Source organism: Bos mutus, chromosome 6, assembly GCF_027580195.1.
Source record: "Bos mutus isolate GX-2022 chromosome 6, NWIPB_WYAK_1.1, whole genome shotgun sequence".
In the NCBI taxonomy this organism is placed as follows: Eukaryota; Metazoa; Chordata; class Mammalia; order Artiodactyla; family Bovidae; genus Bos; species Bos mutus.
In genome coordinates this window covers 15,501,720-15,514,731 of record NC_091622.1, presented here as the reverse complement: position 1 = coordinate 15,514,731, position 13,012 = coordinate 15,501,720, and the positions used below count along the sequence as shown (strand labels likewise).

Sequence of the window (13,012 nt, the reverse complement as noted above, 5' to 3'; positions counted from 1 at the left end):
TCCACTGGATTGTGTGAGAACTGGGACCCCAAATTAAAGCGGGCCAAACTTTTAGAAGTTATTGAATGTTTGCAGCTTGGGCCACCCGAGAAAGGATAAGAATGTACTGCGCTGGGTTGAAGAGGCTGGATCCTCCTCTCTGCCTACCGTAAGGTAACAAAAGTAAAACTTCCAGCAGAACAGTGCTATTAGCTTGTTTTTTTTCCAACACTGCTCTATAACAGTCCCCTCCTTTCCCTGCGCTCCTGACCCCTCATGATGTTTTATTATGGTCCTGCTGCAGGAAAGGGTGACTATGCATACTGTAACTCTTCATCTGGCATCAGGGATTTCCCTTTGATTTGGAAAGAATACTCTTTCAAATTCCGCTATAAAATATACGGGAGGGAGAAAGATAAAGCTCCAGGAATGTGCACTGGTGTTGACATTCACTCACATAATGAACTGAAGGTCAATTTTCTTTAGTATTGCTCAGATGAATGATCAATTGCTCTAAGTTTGCATTATCAGCAGTGCTATTCACCACTAATTTATACGACATGATTTAATGTTGTCTCCCTCCTGCCAGATGTTTAAAACATAGCCAATATTCAGCAGGTACCTCCAAGCCACCAAAAGCAACTCCATAGCCCCCCTCATGGCTCTTCACCTAGTTTTGCCCGAGATGCTCATGGTGAACAGTCGGGCTGTCTCCTTGGCAGTGGTACCGCTTTCCTGGAGCATGGAATTATTTGCAAACAGAGGCTCGCTCAAGTGTTACTAAAGGAGAGGGGTGACGCCAAAGAGGCTCTAAAAAGGAAAGAGGAATCATTCTACTTTTCAAAATCAGAAACCATGTTTGGGGAGGAATCGTATGTCCTTATTTCATCAAGGATTGTGTTTGGAACTTTCCACCAATTCTTCCCTATTTTCCTTTTTCTATCCTTGGCCCTACAACTCTGCCTTGTCACAGTGAAGACAGCGGCAGGCCTCCAGTGCATGGCTGTTCAACTCTGTGAAATTTGTCATAAATGTGTCAGATATTTCTTACCAGCTTCCCAAAAACTTAGAGTTTCCCCTCAGGCAGCATTTAGATGCTGTCTTGAGTTGAAGGAGAAGGAGTAGGAGGGCAACAGCAGAGCAACAGAGGAAAAGATACCCCAGAGCTGCAGGCCAACCTGAGTGGACACACTGAGAGTCAGATGTGCCTACCTTGCCCAGGCTGTGCTCAAGCAAAGTCAGCTTCTTTGCTATTGAGAGTTCAAGCCCATTAATATCATGCTGCATTTCCTTGTCATTGTGTTGCTGGTAGTTTTCAAATTTAGTTTTGTTAGCCTCTCAGCCCTGCCGCACTTGAACTGTCCTGAAGGCTCTCCCTCTGGAAATGGGAATTCTACTTGTGCAGGTAAGTAATCTAACCAAAAGGAGTTCACATCTTCCCAGAAACTACCTTCTGATACCTGTTCGTTCCATCTTGTATACTTGGCATTTGTTTCCAATTTGTCTTTGGATGTGTATATTTGCTTCCTTTTTGTTTTCAATGCATGTTTATTTCCTTATTGGCTGTTAGGACTATAAACATCCTATTGGCTATTAGGACTGACTATAATAATTCAAACTATTCTTCTGTGTGTGAGTGAATAGGTCTCATTTTTAACTAGTTGAACATAAACCTCTGTCTTGATTCTGATGTGAGGAGTGATTACTTAGTTGATCAGCTTTATATGGGAAATTGGGGAAACAGATGACTTTTTAAAAATTTTGAAACTGTCTCTAAGCCATAAATAAAAAACATCATCCTTTGAATAACTTTGTGTAGGAACTAAGAGGTTGCTAAAAACCAGTGAAAAATGGGGAGGGAATTGGGAACAGATGTAATTCCTTCATTGTGAAAGTTAAGCTAAATTTCAAATTAAACCTCCTTGCATTCTCCCCGACAGCTGTTTCTGAGGCTCTGATGCAGTGCCAGTTTTAGTAACAGGTGCATTGTAACTTTGGGAACTGCTAAGAAATGATAATATGCCACAGCCCCTCTCATATTAAATGAGTTCTTAATTAAGAGGAAGTGGGAATTCTACTGAATGCAAAACAGCAATCCTGAGTAAGAATTTATTTTAATCCTTGGTGGCTCTCCAACCTGTTGCTGAAATAGGGCAGTCATTTCCACTCACTAAAGGGCATAAACTGCCTTAATATTCCTTTCTTGTCATTTTACCCTTTTGAGAAGAGGTCTGGCTCCCCAGAAGAGGTAGATTGAGGGAAACAGTAAATTTCCCAGAAGAGAAAGAGAAGCCTCTGGAAATTAGCACAAAATAATGGGAATAAAGGGAACAGTTCTGAACCAAACTGCTGACATTGGGCTCCTGTCCTGGCTCTCCTGTAAAGGAAATTACATGGATGAGGAGGTCAAGTCTCTGTCACCAGGGAGCACTCACTGGAATGGGTGAGCAGAACCCTAGGGTATTAGAAGGCAGGACTGAGTTCTAATTATCTCTGGGTCCCCAGCACCTGAAACTGTCATAGTTTATACTCAGTAAATTCATGGTTTATACTCAGTAAATTCTTGCTGAATGAATGAGTATCCCTGACTTGATAATGCAAGTCCTAAACAATAAAAACAAAAAAGGAATGACAGGGACTTTCCTGGAGGTCCAGTGGTTATTCTCTAAGCTTCTACTGCAGGGGGCTCAGGTTCCATCCCTAGTCTCATTGGGGAACTAAAATTCCACATGTTGTGCAGTGCAGCAAAAAAAAAAAAATGACAAAAAGCAAAAATTACCCCATGAGCTGGTGACTCAGCTGTTGGAGGCAGAGCTTTTGAGCACAGTTTTTGTCGAGCGGCCTGGACCCTCTTTGGGTTGGGAGAAAGTAATTGGCAAGTGACTACAGCCAGGCATCTGCATGGGATGCAAAAAGAGTGGGAACCAGTCAAGAAGCAGAAACTTCAGAGAGAAAAAATAAGATGCAAATGAACCTCTGTACATGGCTTTAGAGTCTCAAGGAACTCGCTGCTAACAAGGGACCTACACCTCGTGCTTCTCACTAGTCCCTGCTGGTGGCTCAAAAGTGCCTTCACTGAGGCTGGTTGAAGAAATAAACCTGAAGCCCAGGATAGAGACAATGAGTTAGGAGGACCGTGTCACAAAATGGAAGGAACCGAGGTTTTAGAGGCAAACATACCTCATTTCAAATCTATGCTACCTAGTTAATACTGGAGCTATAGTGGAATATATTGTAATTCCTTGGTGACTCAGTCAAGTAAAGGATCCATCTGCAATGCAGGAGGCCTCCTGCAGCACAGGTGACCAAGGTTCAATCCCTGGGTCTGGAAGATCCCCTGGAGAAGGAAATGGCAACCCACTGCAGTATTCCTGCCTGGAAAATCCCATGGACAGAGGAGCCTGTGGGCTGCAGTCCATGGGATCGCAACAGTCAGAAATGACTTAATGACTAAACCACAACTACATAGTGGAATATTGCTGAAAAATTATAATACCCCCTTTCGGAATTGTTGTGGGGATCCCATGGGATAATATGGGAAATGCACTTACCACAGAGGCTGGCAGATTGTGCTTAATAAATATTCTCTTGGCTCCATATCTTGGCTAAATTTCTTTGATCAAATCATGTCACAAGATGCCTTATTTGAGCACTGCAGTGACATGGCCCAGACCCCATGGAGGGAGGAATGTCTGGATGCCACTTTGTGACTCTGACTCTTTGCTCCTTCATTCCTTGCAAGTCAAAGGCTTAAAGCCTCTACTTGACACTCCATGTCTTACGTTAGCCAATAACTGCCCAGGTCGCACCCTATGCCCATGCATTTCAGAGGATATTATTTCTCCTTTCTAAATAGATATGGTGCCATCATCTATTTTTCCTCTAATTAAATTTTACTTGCCTTATTCCTCACCCTTGGCATTGAGACAGACCACGTGTGGCCAGCCTGACCCAGGAGGAAGAATCCTTCCTGGTTCTGATTCAGGTAACTTTATGCCATGTTGTCTTGAATGTGACTATGAGCCTGATAAACCAAGTGGTAACAGAGACGTGGGTTTTCTTTTCATTTCTCCCCTCCCCCATGCCTCCTGCTGCTATTGCTTCTTTTTGTTTTTTCTAATCACTGAGTATTCTGTTAACTTCTGTTTGGGCTACACTACAAAAGGAGAGCAATAAGAAAAAGTGCTGTCAAGTGGCTTTTGAACTTTCAAGCCTATTTTCCTTGGAGAATAAAATTTTATTTTATTAAAATAAAAATAAAATAAAAATTTTCCTTGGAGGAGAAATAGCAATTGAAAAGGAACTTTTCCTGTTTCATGTCTCTGCCTGCATTATTTATATGAACTTTCCTGGCTCAGAGGTTAAAGTGTCTGCCTGCAGTTCGGGAGACCTGGGCTCGATCCCTGGGTGGGGAAGATCCTCTGGAGAAGGAAATGGCAACCCACTCCAGTATTCTTGCCTGAAGAATCCCATGGATGGAGGAGCCTGGTGGGCTACAGTCCACGGGGTCGCAGAGTCGGACACGACTGAGTGACTTGAGTTTCACTTTCACTTTCCTGGTAAATAGAGTGACGAAGAAACGCAGGCCAAACCTCAGCACTAGTCAGCCATCTGGGGAGGTCACCTTTAGCAGTAAACAGTGAAATCACTGATTTCAGCACTGGCTAGGGTTTGGTCAGCTTCCCTGTTACGTGCAAACCAGAGTAGTTCCATGATCAAAATCTGGTTTATTTTTTCAGCTAGAGTTATGCAAAAGCTTTTTCAAAAAAAAAAAAAAAACTAACTGCTCAGAAATTACAGGAATGATCTTTTATGAATACCACATGAATAAAACCATCCCCTAAGTCCTTATGGCAGAAAGTGAAGAGGAACTAAAAAGCCTCTTGATGAAAGTGAAAGAGGAGAGTGAAAAAGTTGACTTAAAGCTCAACATTCAGAAAATGAAGATCATGGCATCTGGTCCCAGCACTTCATGGGAAATAGATGGGGAAACAGTGGAAACAGAGGCAGACTTCATTTTTGGGGGGCTCCAAAATCACTGCAGATGGTGATTGCAGCCATGAAATTAAAAGATGCTTACTCTTTGAAAGGAATGTTATGACCAACCTAGATAGCATATTGAAAAGAAGAGACATTACTTTCCCAACAAAGGTCCGTCTAGTCAAGGCTATGGTTTTTCCAGTGGTCATGTATGGATGTGAGAGTTGGAGTATAAAGAAAGCTGAGTGCCGAAGAATTGATGCTTTTGAACTGTGGTGTTGGAGAAGACTCTTGAGAGTCCCTTGGACTACAAGGAGATCCAACCAGTCCATTCTGAAGGAGATCAGCCCTGGGTGTTCTTTGGAGGGAATGATGCTAAAGCTGAAACTCCAGTACTTTGGCCACCTCATGTGAAGAGTTGACTCATTGGAAAAGACTCTGATGCTAGGAGGGATTGGGGGCAGGAGGAGAAGGGGATGACAGAGGATGAGATGGCTGGATGGCATCATCAACTCGATGGACATAAGTTTGAGTGAACTCTGGGAGTTGGTGATGGCCAGGGAGGCCTGGCGTGCTGCGATTCATGGGGTCGCAAAGAGTTGGACACGACTGAGCGACTGAACTGAATTGAAGTCCTCAGTGGTTCCCGGTCTTTGGAGGGGTAGTAGAGCTTAGTGGTGAAGTCACTCAGTCGTGTCCGACTCTTTGCGACCCCATGGACTATAGCCCACCAGGCTCCTCCGTCCATGGAATTTTCCAGGAAAGAATACTGGAGTGGGGTGCCATTTCCTTCTCTAGGGGCTCTTCTCAACCCAGCGATGGAACCCGGGTCTCCTGCATTTCGGGCAGATGCTTTACCATCTGAGCCACCAGGGAGCTTAGTGGTAAAGAGCTTCAGTTTTGGAGTCTGCCGGCCTGAGTTCAGATCCCAGTTCTGCTGCTTGTGAATTGTGTGTCTCATTGTCCTCACTGTAAAATAAAGATAATTACCCTTTCTTCCCAGGACTATTGTCAGGATTGTGTTAAAACATTTGTTTTCAGTTCTGGCTGCATGTTAGAACCACTAATAGGGTTAGCACCTGGGCAATGTGAGTCAGAGTCTCCTCTGGTGGTGGAATCTGGGCATTTTTTTTTTTTTTATTACCCTCCCTTGGTGCTTCTAACAGGAATAATGGGCAGTCTGGGTTCAGGACCGCTCAGTTGTCACATAACTGAGTAAAGTGCATAAAATGGAGCCTGGCATGTAATGAGCTCTCAATAAGTCTTGTGTGCATGCATGCCAAGTCACTTCAGTTGTGTTCAACTCTTTGCGACCATAGGCACTGCAGCCCACCAGGCTCCTCTGTCCATGGGATTCTCCAGGCAAGAATACTAGAGTGGGTTGCCATGCCCTCCTTCAGGGTATCTTCCCCACCCAGGGATCAAACCCGTGTCTCTTGGGTCTCCTGCATTGGCAGGCATGTTCTTTACCACCAGTGCTACCTAGGAAGCCCCTCCATAAATCTTAGCTTGTATTAATATTTTTATTGCAGTTAACGTTATTTTATTGGTGGTAATAGTAGTAGTATTCTCTAAAGCTCCAATACTTTGGCCACCTGATATGAAGAACCAACTCATTGGTAAAGATCCTGATGCTGGGTAAGATTGAGGGCAGAAGGAAAAGGCGATGACAGAGGATGAGATGGTTGGATGACATCACCGACTCAATGGACATGAGTTTTAGCAAATTCTGGGAGATAGCGAAGGACAGGGAAGCCTGGCATGCTGCAATCCATGGGATCGCAAAGCATCAGACATGACTGAGCAACTGAACAATGACAACAATTTTTTATAGATATGACTTAGTTTCTTCTATAATAATTAAATTTCTTTTACACATGGAAAAATGCCATGTTGAAAAACTTGCTAATAGTTTTATAGCATTACAATTTGTATTCAAAATAATTTCAACATACATAGCTTGTATTTTTGTGCTCAGAAGAAAAGTTTATTAAAAATACAAAACCATATCAAACTGGTTTGAGTGAGTGCCCCCGTGGAACTGCGGCTCCAGCGATTGTCTTTCTGTGACATCAACTGATAAAAAATTTTACTGAGTGCAAAGTAAGTCTGCTTGTTAGGCTTCTTGCCAGCAGTCACTTAAACAGCAGCAAAACCAAGCCAGTATGCATTTAAATCTCTTATGTGAATTCATAAGAATTTTCCTATGTTTGGAACCACTTTTTTAAGATTTGTAAAATTGTTGAGGGCATAGAAAGAAATGATAAATTAGTTCTTTAAGTGAATTTACATTTGGGGGCTTGTCGTGGGCTGTCCCTTTTATTTGACATTCAATTTAGAAGTTGGAAGGTGAGAAATATTTGCTTATTTGAATAGAGCAAGTGTTTCCCATCAAAGGTAAATAGATCCGTAATTTGGCTTTAAATTCAAAATCTTACTTTATCATCTACAAATTTGCCTTCATGAAAATCTAGTAACATATTTCCTTATATAGTATAAATGGCTGAGTTTTTTTGTTTGTTTTACCTTCCTTAACCTCCAAACTCCCTTCCACTTTAAAAAAGTTAAAATGTGGACATATGCTCCCAATACAGTTTTAATTATCACTTACGTTAGTTATATACACTATTATTATGAACATTATGAAACACGTTAGAAAACATTTCTAACATTTTCTTTCCACACAATAATGAACCATCTTACAGTCTCTAAGTGGTACACATCCTACTTGGGAGAGACTGTTTTAGAGAAGTAGTAGAATGATGGAATAAATGTTACATCCTTCTTTATTAGCTCAGCTCCTTTCACTTAAGCATGAAGAGAAAAGCAAAAGGACTGCTAATTATTTTTCAAGTAAAGGGGGGTTATTTATAGTGAATACCTTTTCTCATGGTGTGTAGTTGTAGCAATTAAAATTGATCTCCCCAGTTGGCTAACTTCATGCCCCAGGATCCCTCTTGCATATGGTAGGGTTGCACTGAAATTCTACCTTAAGGGTCAGAAGAGCAGACTACATCCCTACGAATGGACTGGCATTTCGTAAGTTCCAAAGCTCTATGGCCTGCTGGGGTCATAGTATCTTAGAATTTTAAAATAAAAACCGTCTCATCTCCAGCCCATCTCCCCTCCTCTGTCTTGGAGAATTGCTGGGCAGGGATGGTGATGTGCAAGGAAAGGTTCTGCGTCCACTTGGTCCTTCCACTGAATCATTGATGCCTCTGTGGCTTGCTTCCCTCGTGTCCCTTTCCCACTCCAGCACCTCACGCCCCTGTCACCCTGTTTCCTTTCTTAAAAGAGCTTTGGGTGTGAGGGTACAGACTTTAACTAAAAACTAAGGGCAAAACAAAAACAAAGTCACGGTCACATCCTGATCCAGCACATCAAACAACTAGAACAAAATGTTTTTCATTCTTCTACTTAAAAGTCGTCATTGTTTTATGTGGAAAATACTTAGTTACCAGTTATCTCTCTTAAGTGTGACCCTCCTGCCATGATAGCCACCCCTCTTTCGCTCTCAGTGACCCTTGATCTACATCTGTTTCTCTTATCTTGGCCTCCTTCATCTATTTCAGATGACTTACATCCTTATGTAGAACATTGTAGATATCTTCTTCCCCCAATTCTGTTTTTTTAAAAAATCATATCCTAGGCCTCTGTTTATAAATAATCATTTTAAAACCTTAAATTACTACATAGTACACTGAAGTGTTGTAGTAAAAACAAAATAGATGTTTTTCAGAAGTTCTGGCCACAGATTAAACCGGTCTTTACAATTTTCTTTCCACAATGGGAGAAGGTTAAGTTTGAGACAGAAGAGGAGATCTTGGAGGCAGGACCCAGGTGTTGGGAATACCATCTGAAGAGGAGACCTTTCCTGAACTCTTGGGCTAGGAAGGGGCTGTGGAGTTCTGGGGTTGGAGGAGCCCTTTCTCTGGCCTGGTGGACACAGGTCAGAAATGAGACAGGGCACTGCCATGGAGGAGACCTTCAGAGGTCTGGCCTTAGCCAGCCATTTTAAGGTGGCTTGTTCTTATTTTCTATTAAACCAGTGTGCATGTGTGATCAGTCGTGTCTGACTTTGTGACTCTATGGACTGTAGCCCTCCACGCCCCTCTACCCATGGGATTTTCCAGGGAAGAATGCCAGAGTGAATTGCCATTTCCTCCTCTAGGGGATATTCCTGACCCAGGTGTCGAACCTGAGTCCCCTGCTTTGCAGGCAGATTCTTTACCCCTGAGCCCTCAGGGGAGCCCCTTTCTATTAGTGACTAGTGACTATTAGTCACTAGTTTTTAAAGAAGAGGTTATTAAAAGTCAGAGATTGATCTCACTTGCACTGAGGAAAACAAGAAAAAGGCCAGTCGCACATTTCAGATGAAATGGGAGAATGAGTGCAGGTAGGAGGGACTGTCTTCCATAAGCTCTGTGGCCTCACAGTGTTGTGGGCAGAGTGGGAGGAGAATGGATGAGAGTGCCAATGGGTAAAGCTGAGAGAGGCAGAGTATTGCCCAGTCAGTGGTCTACTATTAGGAGAATCAAACAGTTGGGATTACAAAGCGATTACTATGTCTCCTCTCTTATTTTTATCATTGACTTGTAAGTTCTATTGTATTAATTTACTTAGATTAACTTTACATAGAAAGACACTACTCCTTGGAAGGAAAGTTATGACCAACCTAGATAGCATATTCAAAAGCAGAGACATTACTTTGCCAACAAAGGTCCATCAAGTCAAGGCTATGGTTTTTCCATTGGTCATGTATGGATGGGAGAGTTGGACTGTGAAGAAAGCTGAGCGCCAAAGAATTGATGCTTTTGAAGTGTGGTGTTGGAGAAGACTCTTGAGAGTCCCTTGGACGGCAAGGAGATCCAACCAGTCCATTCTGAAGGGGATCAGTCCTGGGATTTCTTTGGAAGGAATGATGCTAAAGCTGAAACTCCAGTACTTTGGCCACCTCATGTGAAGAGTTGACTCATTGGAAAAGACTCTGATGCTGGGAGGGATTGGGGGCAGGAGGAGAAAGGGACGACAGAAGATGAGATGGCTGGATGGCATTACTGACTCGATGGATGTGAATTTGAGTGAACTCTGGGAGTTGGTGATGGACAGGGAGGCCTGGCGTGCTGTGATTCATGGAGTCACAAAGAGTCGGACACGACTGAGCGACTGAACTGAACTGAACTTACATATTGTCTCTCAATCCAGACAGTTAAAAAATCAAACATAACACCTCAGATGAAAGGAAACAAAAATTCCTTAACTGGAAAATACATCTTCTAAAATCTGTTCAACATTCTTAATATTTTAGTCACTTTGATTATAGTGGAGAAAAATTGGAGAAGAAATTAGTAACTTTCCAATATATGTAAATTACCTAATCTATTTCAGCAGTTATTTTAATGAAGCAGTTTTGTTTGTTCTGAACAAAAAAAGATTCAACAACTAGCCTGAATAGCTAGAGAACTTTTTCAGAACGTCCAGGCCAGTTTTAAAGAATGTACTTTTCTTCAAGGAATTTCTCAATATTTTTCAAGACACTTTCAAATTCCATAAAACAGCTTAGTGTTAAGTTGTAGTAATAACTCCAAATTTGAGCAATCCTAGAGCTAAGGAACCAGAGAAGGCAATGGCAACCCACTCTAATACTCTTGCCTGGAAAATCCCATGGACGGAGGAGCCTGGTAAGCTGCAGTCCATGGGGTTGCGAAGAGTCAGACACGGCTGAGCGACTTTACTCTCACACATTGGAGAAGGAAATGGCAACCCACTCCAGTGTTCTTGCCTGGAGAATCACAGGGACAGGGGAGCCTGGTGGGCTGCCGTCTATGGGGTCGCAGAGAGTCGGACACGACTGAAGTGACTCAGCAGCAGCAGAGCTAAGGAACAAAATGTGAGCTTCATTATGTTGTAGTTTCTAATGTTAAAATTAACTTTAAGAAAGAACCAGGAACAAAAATAACAGCAACAACAAAACCTTGACCATCAGAGTGTAATTGTCCCCACTGTTTACTTCTTGCCTCTAGGTCAGTACTTTCATCCAGAATGCTAATACTACTCACCATGAAGACAGTATTATCTGGATATTAGGTGAACCAGGAATGAAGATTTATTTTGTAGACATTCTTTTTTAACAATAATGTTAATAAATATTGGCTTTGTATATTATCACTCCAGGCATGTCCCCAGCTGTCCCAGTTGTTGGGATCCATGATAAGAAGATGACTGAGATCTGGGCCTGGAAGGATGAGTGATGTTTTTGTCAGGTGAGAAGAAGAAAAAATTACTTTAAATAGAAGTGACCTTTATATTTCTTGAAAGGTCTTGCTGTATCAGAAAATATTTTATTTTATATGGCCAATGTTACTAACCTCTGCGGGCAGTTGTAGACTAAAACATAGAAGTATGTTTTTCTTTAGGAGATCTTTTTCCTTAACATCTTCATTCAAAGCTTTCCTTTGATGCTGGAAATTAGTTAATGTGTAGAAATTTCAGTCTCTTTAGCTGAATACAAGGCGGGAATGTCTGTTCTCATCACCTTTCTGAGTCTGGAGTTTGAATTGGTTGTACGCACCTGTCTTCACTGGATTCTCCCAAGCCTAGCCATGCTAATGTCACTCAGTGTCTGGATTTTCCAGGATACTCCCTGGAGTTTGTGTGAGTGTGACAGTGATTCATGGTGTGCACTGATTTATTTGCTAAGCCCCATCCAGTGTAGACTAGATGAAGGCTTTCAGAGGAACACATTACCTGCCTCCTCACTTCAGGGCTGCCTGTCAGGGTGCTATGGATCAGCTTTGTGTGTAGTAAGTAGATCTCATTCATGAGGTGGTTCTTTATGTGGACGCTTGGTAGCTAGGATACAGACAGCCCTAACAACCTCAGAGCAGCTGTCTTATTCTTTAGCACCTGGCTTGTCAGTTGAGAAATAGTATTTTATTTCATTCGTTTCAATGCTTTTCTAGTTAAAATTTGAAGAATTTGAAGAATCATCTTGATTGATCATCTTTAAACTATCCTTGAATAAATAGGTCAAAGATGGAAGGTTCTTGAATCTCAACGCTGTCATAATATGTGACTGCTGACACCAATCCTCTGCATTTTGGGTCCTTCCCTAATGAGGTTTCAAAACATGCCCAGAGGTAGAACCTACTAGGGATCTTTTGGTGTTTCTTTCCTTCTCTCTGAAGCTTACAATTATTCTGTTTACTATAGGAACTTAAATTTTTCTTGGTTTACAAGGAAATTACAAAGGTTACTATCATTAATGGTGCTTTACCCAGTGTGTGGAAATGTATGTCTTTTAAGATTCAACCAACGTTGTTGAGAATTTTAAAAGCGCTAAGTGGATTAAAAGTCATTATGTTTTGGAAAACACATTTGAAACAAATTCTGAAATTTTAATATTTCTTGGCTATTCTAATGAATCATGGCAAAAATTTCATGTAAGACGGGAAAGAATAAGGTATGTGAAGAAAACTTTCCATTGTGAGCCTCAGCGCATTTAAAAAGCACCCACCAAGGTTCATGTAAGGATAATAGGGGATTGTCTTCCAACATTAAGGTGTTATCTTCTGCAACAGAAAGCTAAACAGAAGCACCTTCTGCATGGATATTCCTCTTTAATGCAGATTATGTTGACACATGTGAAATGACCAGGTTTTTTGCTACTAAAGAGACAGGATAAAGTGCCATTTTCAAACAGAGGATATATTTTAGACAGAGTGAATTTTGGTTGGTGCTTTACACAAGTGGATTGATTTTGTCCCAGGAAAACCTGGAGCTGTTTCAGACAGGTGGTGGTTCCCGTGCCCCACTCGCTTATCGCTTTGCATTGTGTGAAGGAATCCTCTCATGCCTGGTCAGTGCACCCTGCCTGGCAGGTCCTGTTAGGCCTCAACTCCTGAAATGGACAAGGTCCAATTATGTAGTTGATATGAGATGCTAATACTTAGCTCACAGGATTGTTGTGAAGACTGAATGAATTTGCGTAAGGTGCTTAGAATCTTGCCTGACACACAGTGTGTTCCCATTAAATATTACCTATTATGCTACC

The 13,012-nt window shown here is 41.9% G+C and overlaps 1 protein-coding gene across 1 annotated transcript in view; it reads left to right on the top strand.

Moving 5' to 3' along the window:
• Positions 1-1,257: 1,257 nt before the first annotated feature.
• The window catches only part of EGF (epidermal growth factor), a 101,468-nt gene continuing 89,713 nt past the window's right edge, over positions 1,258-13,012 (top strand). Inside the window, 1 exon segment of the mRNA XM_070372916.1 lies at positions 1,258-1,384. Coding sequence (XP_070229017.1) covers positions 1,258-1,384 — 127 coding nt within the window.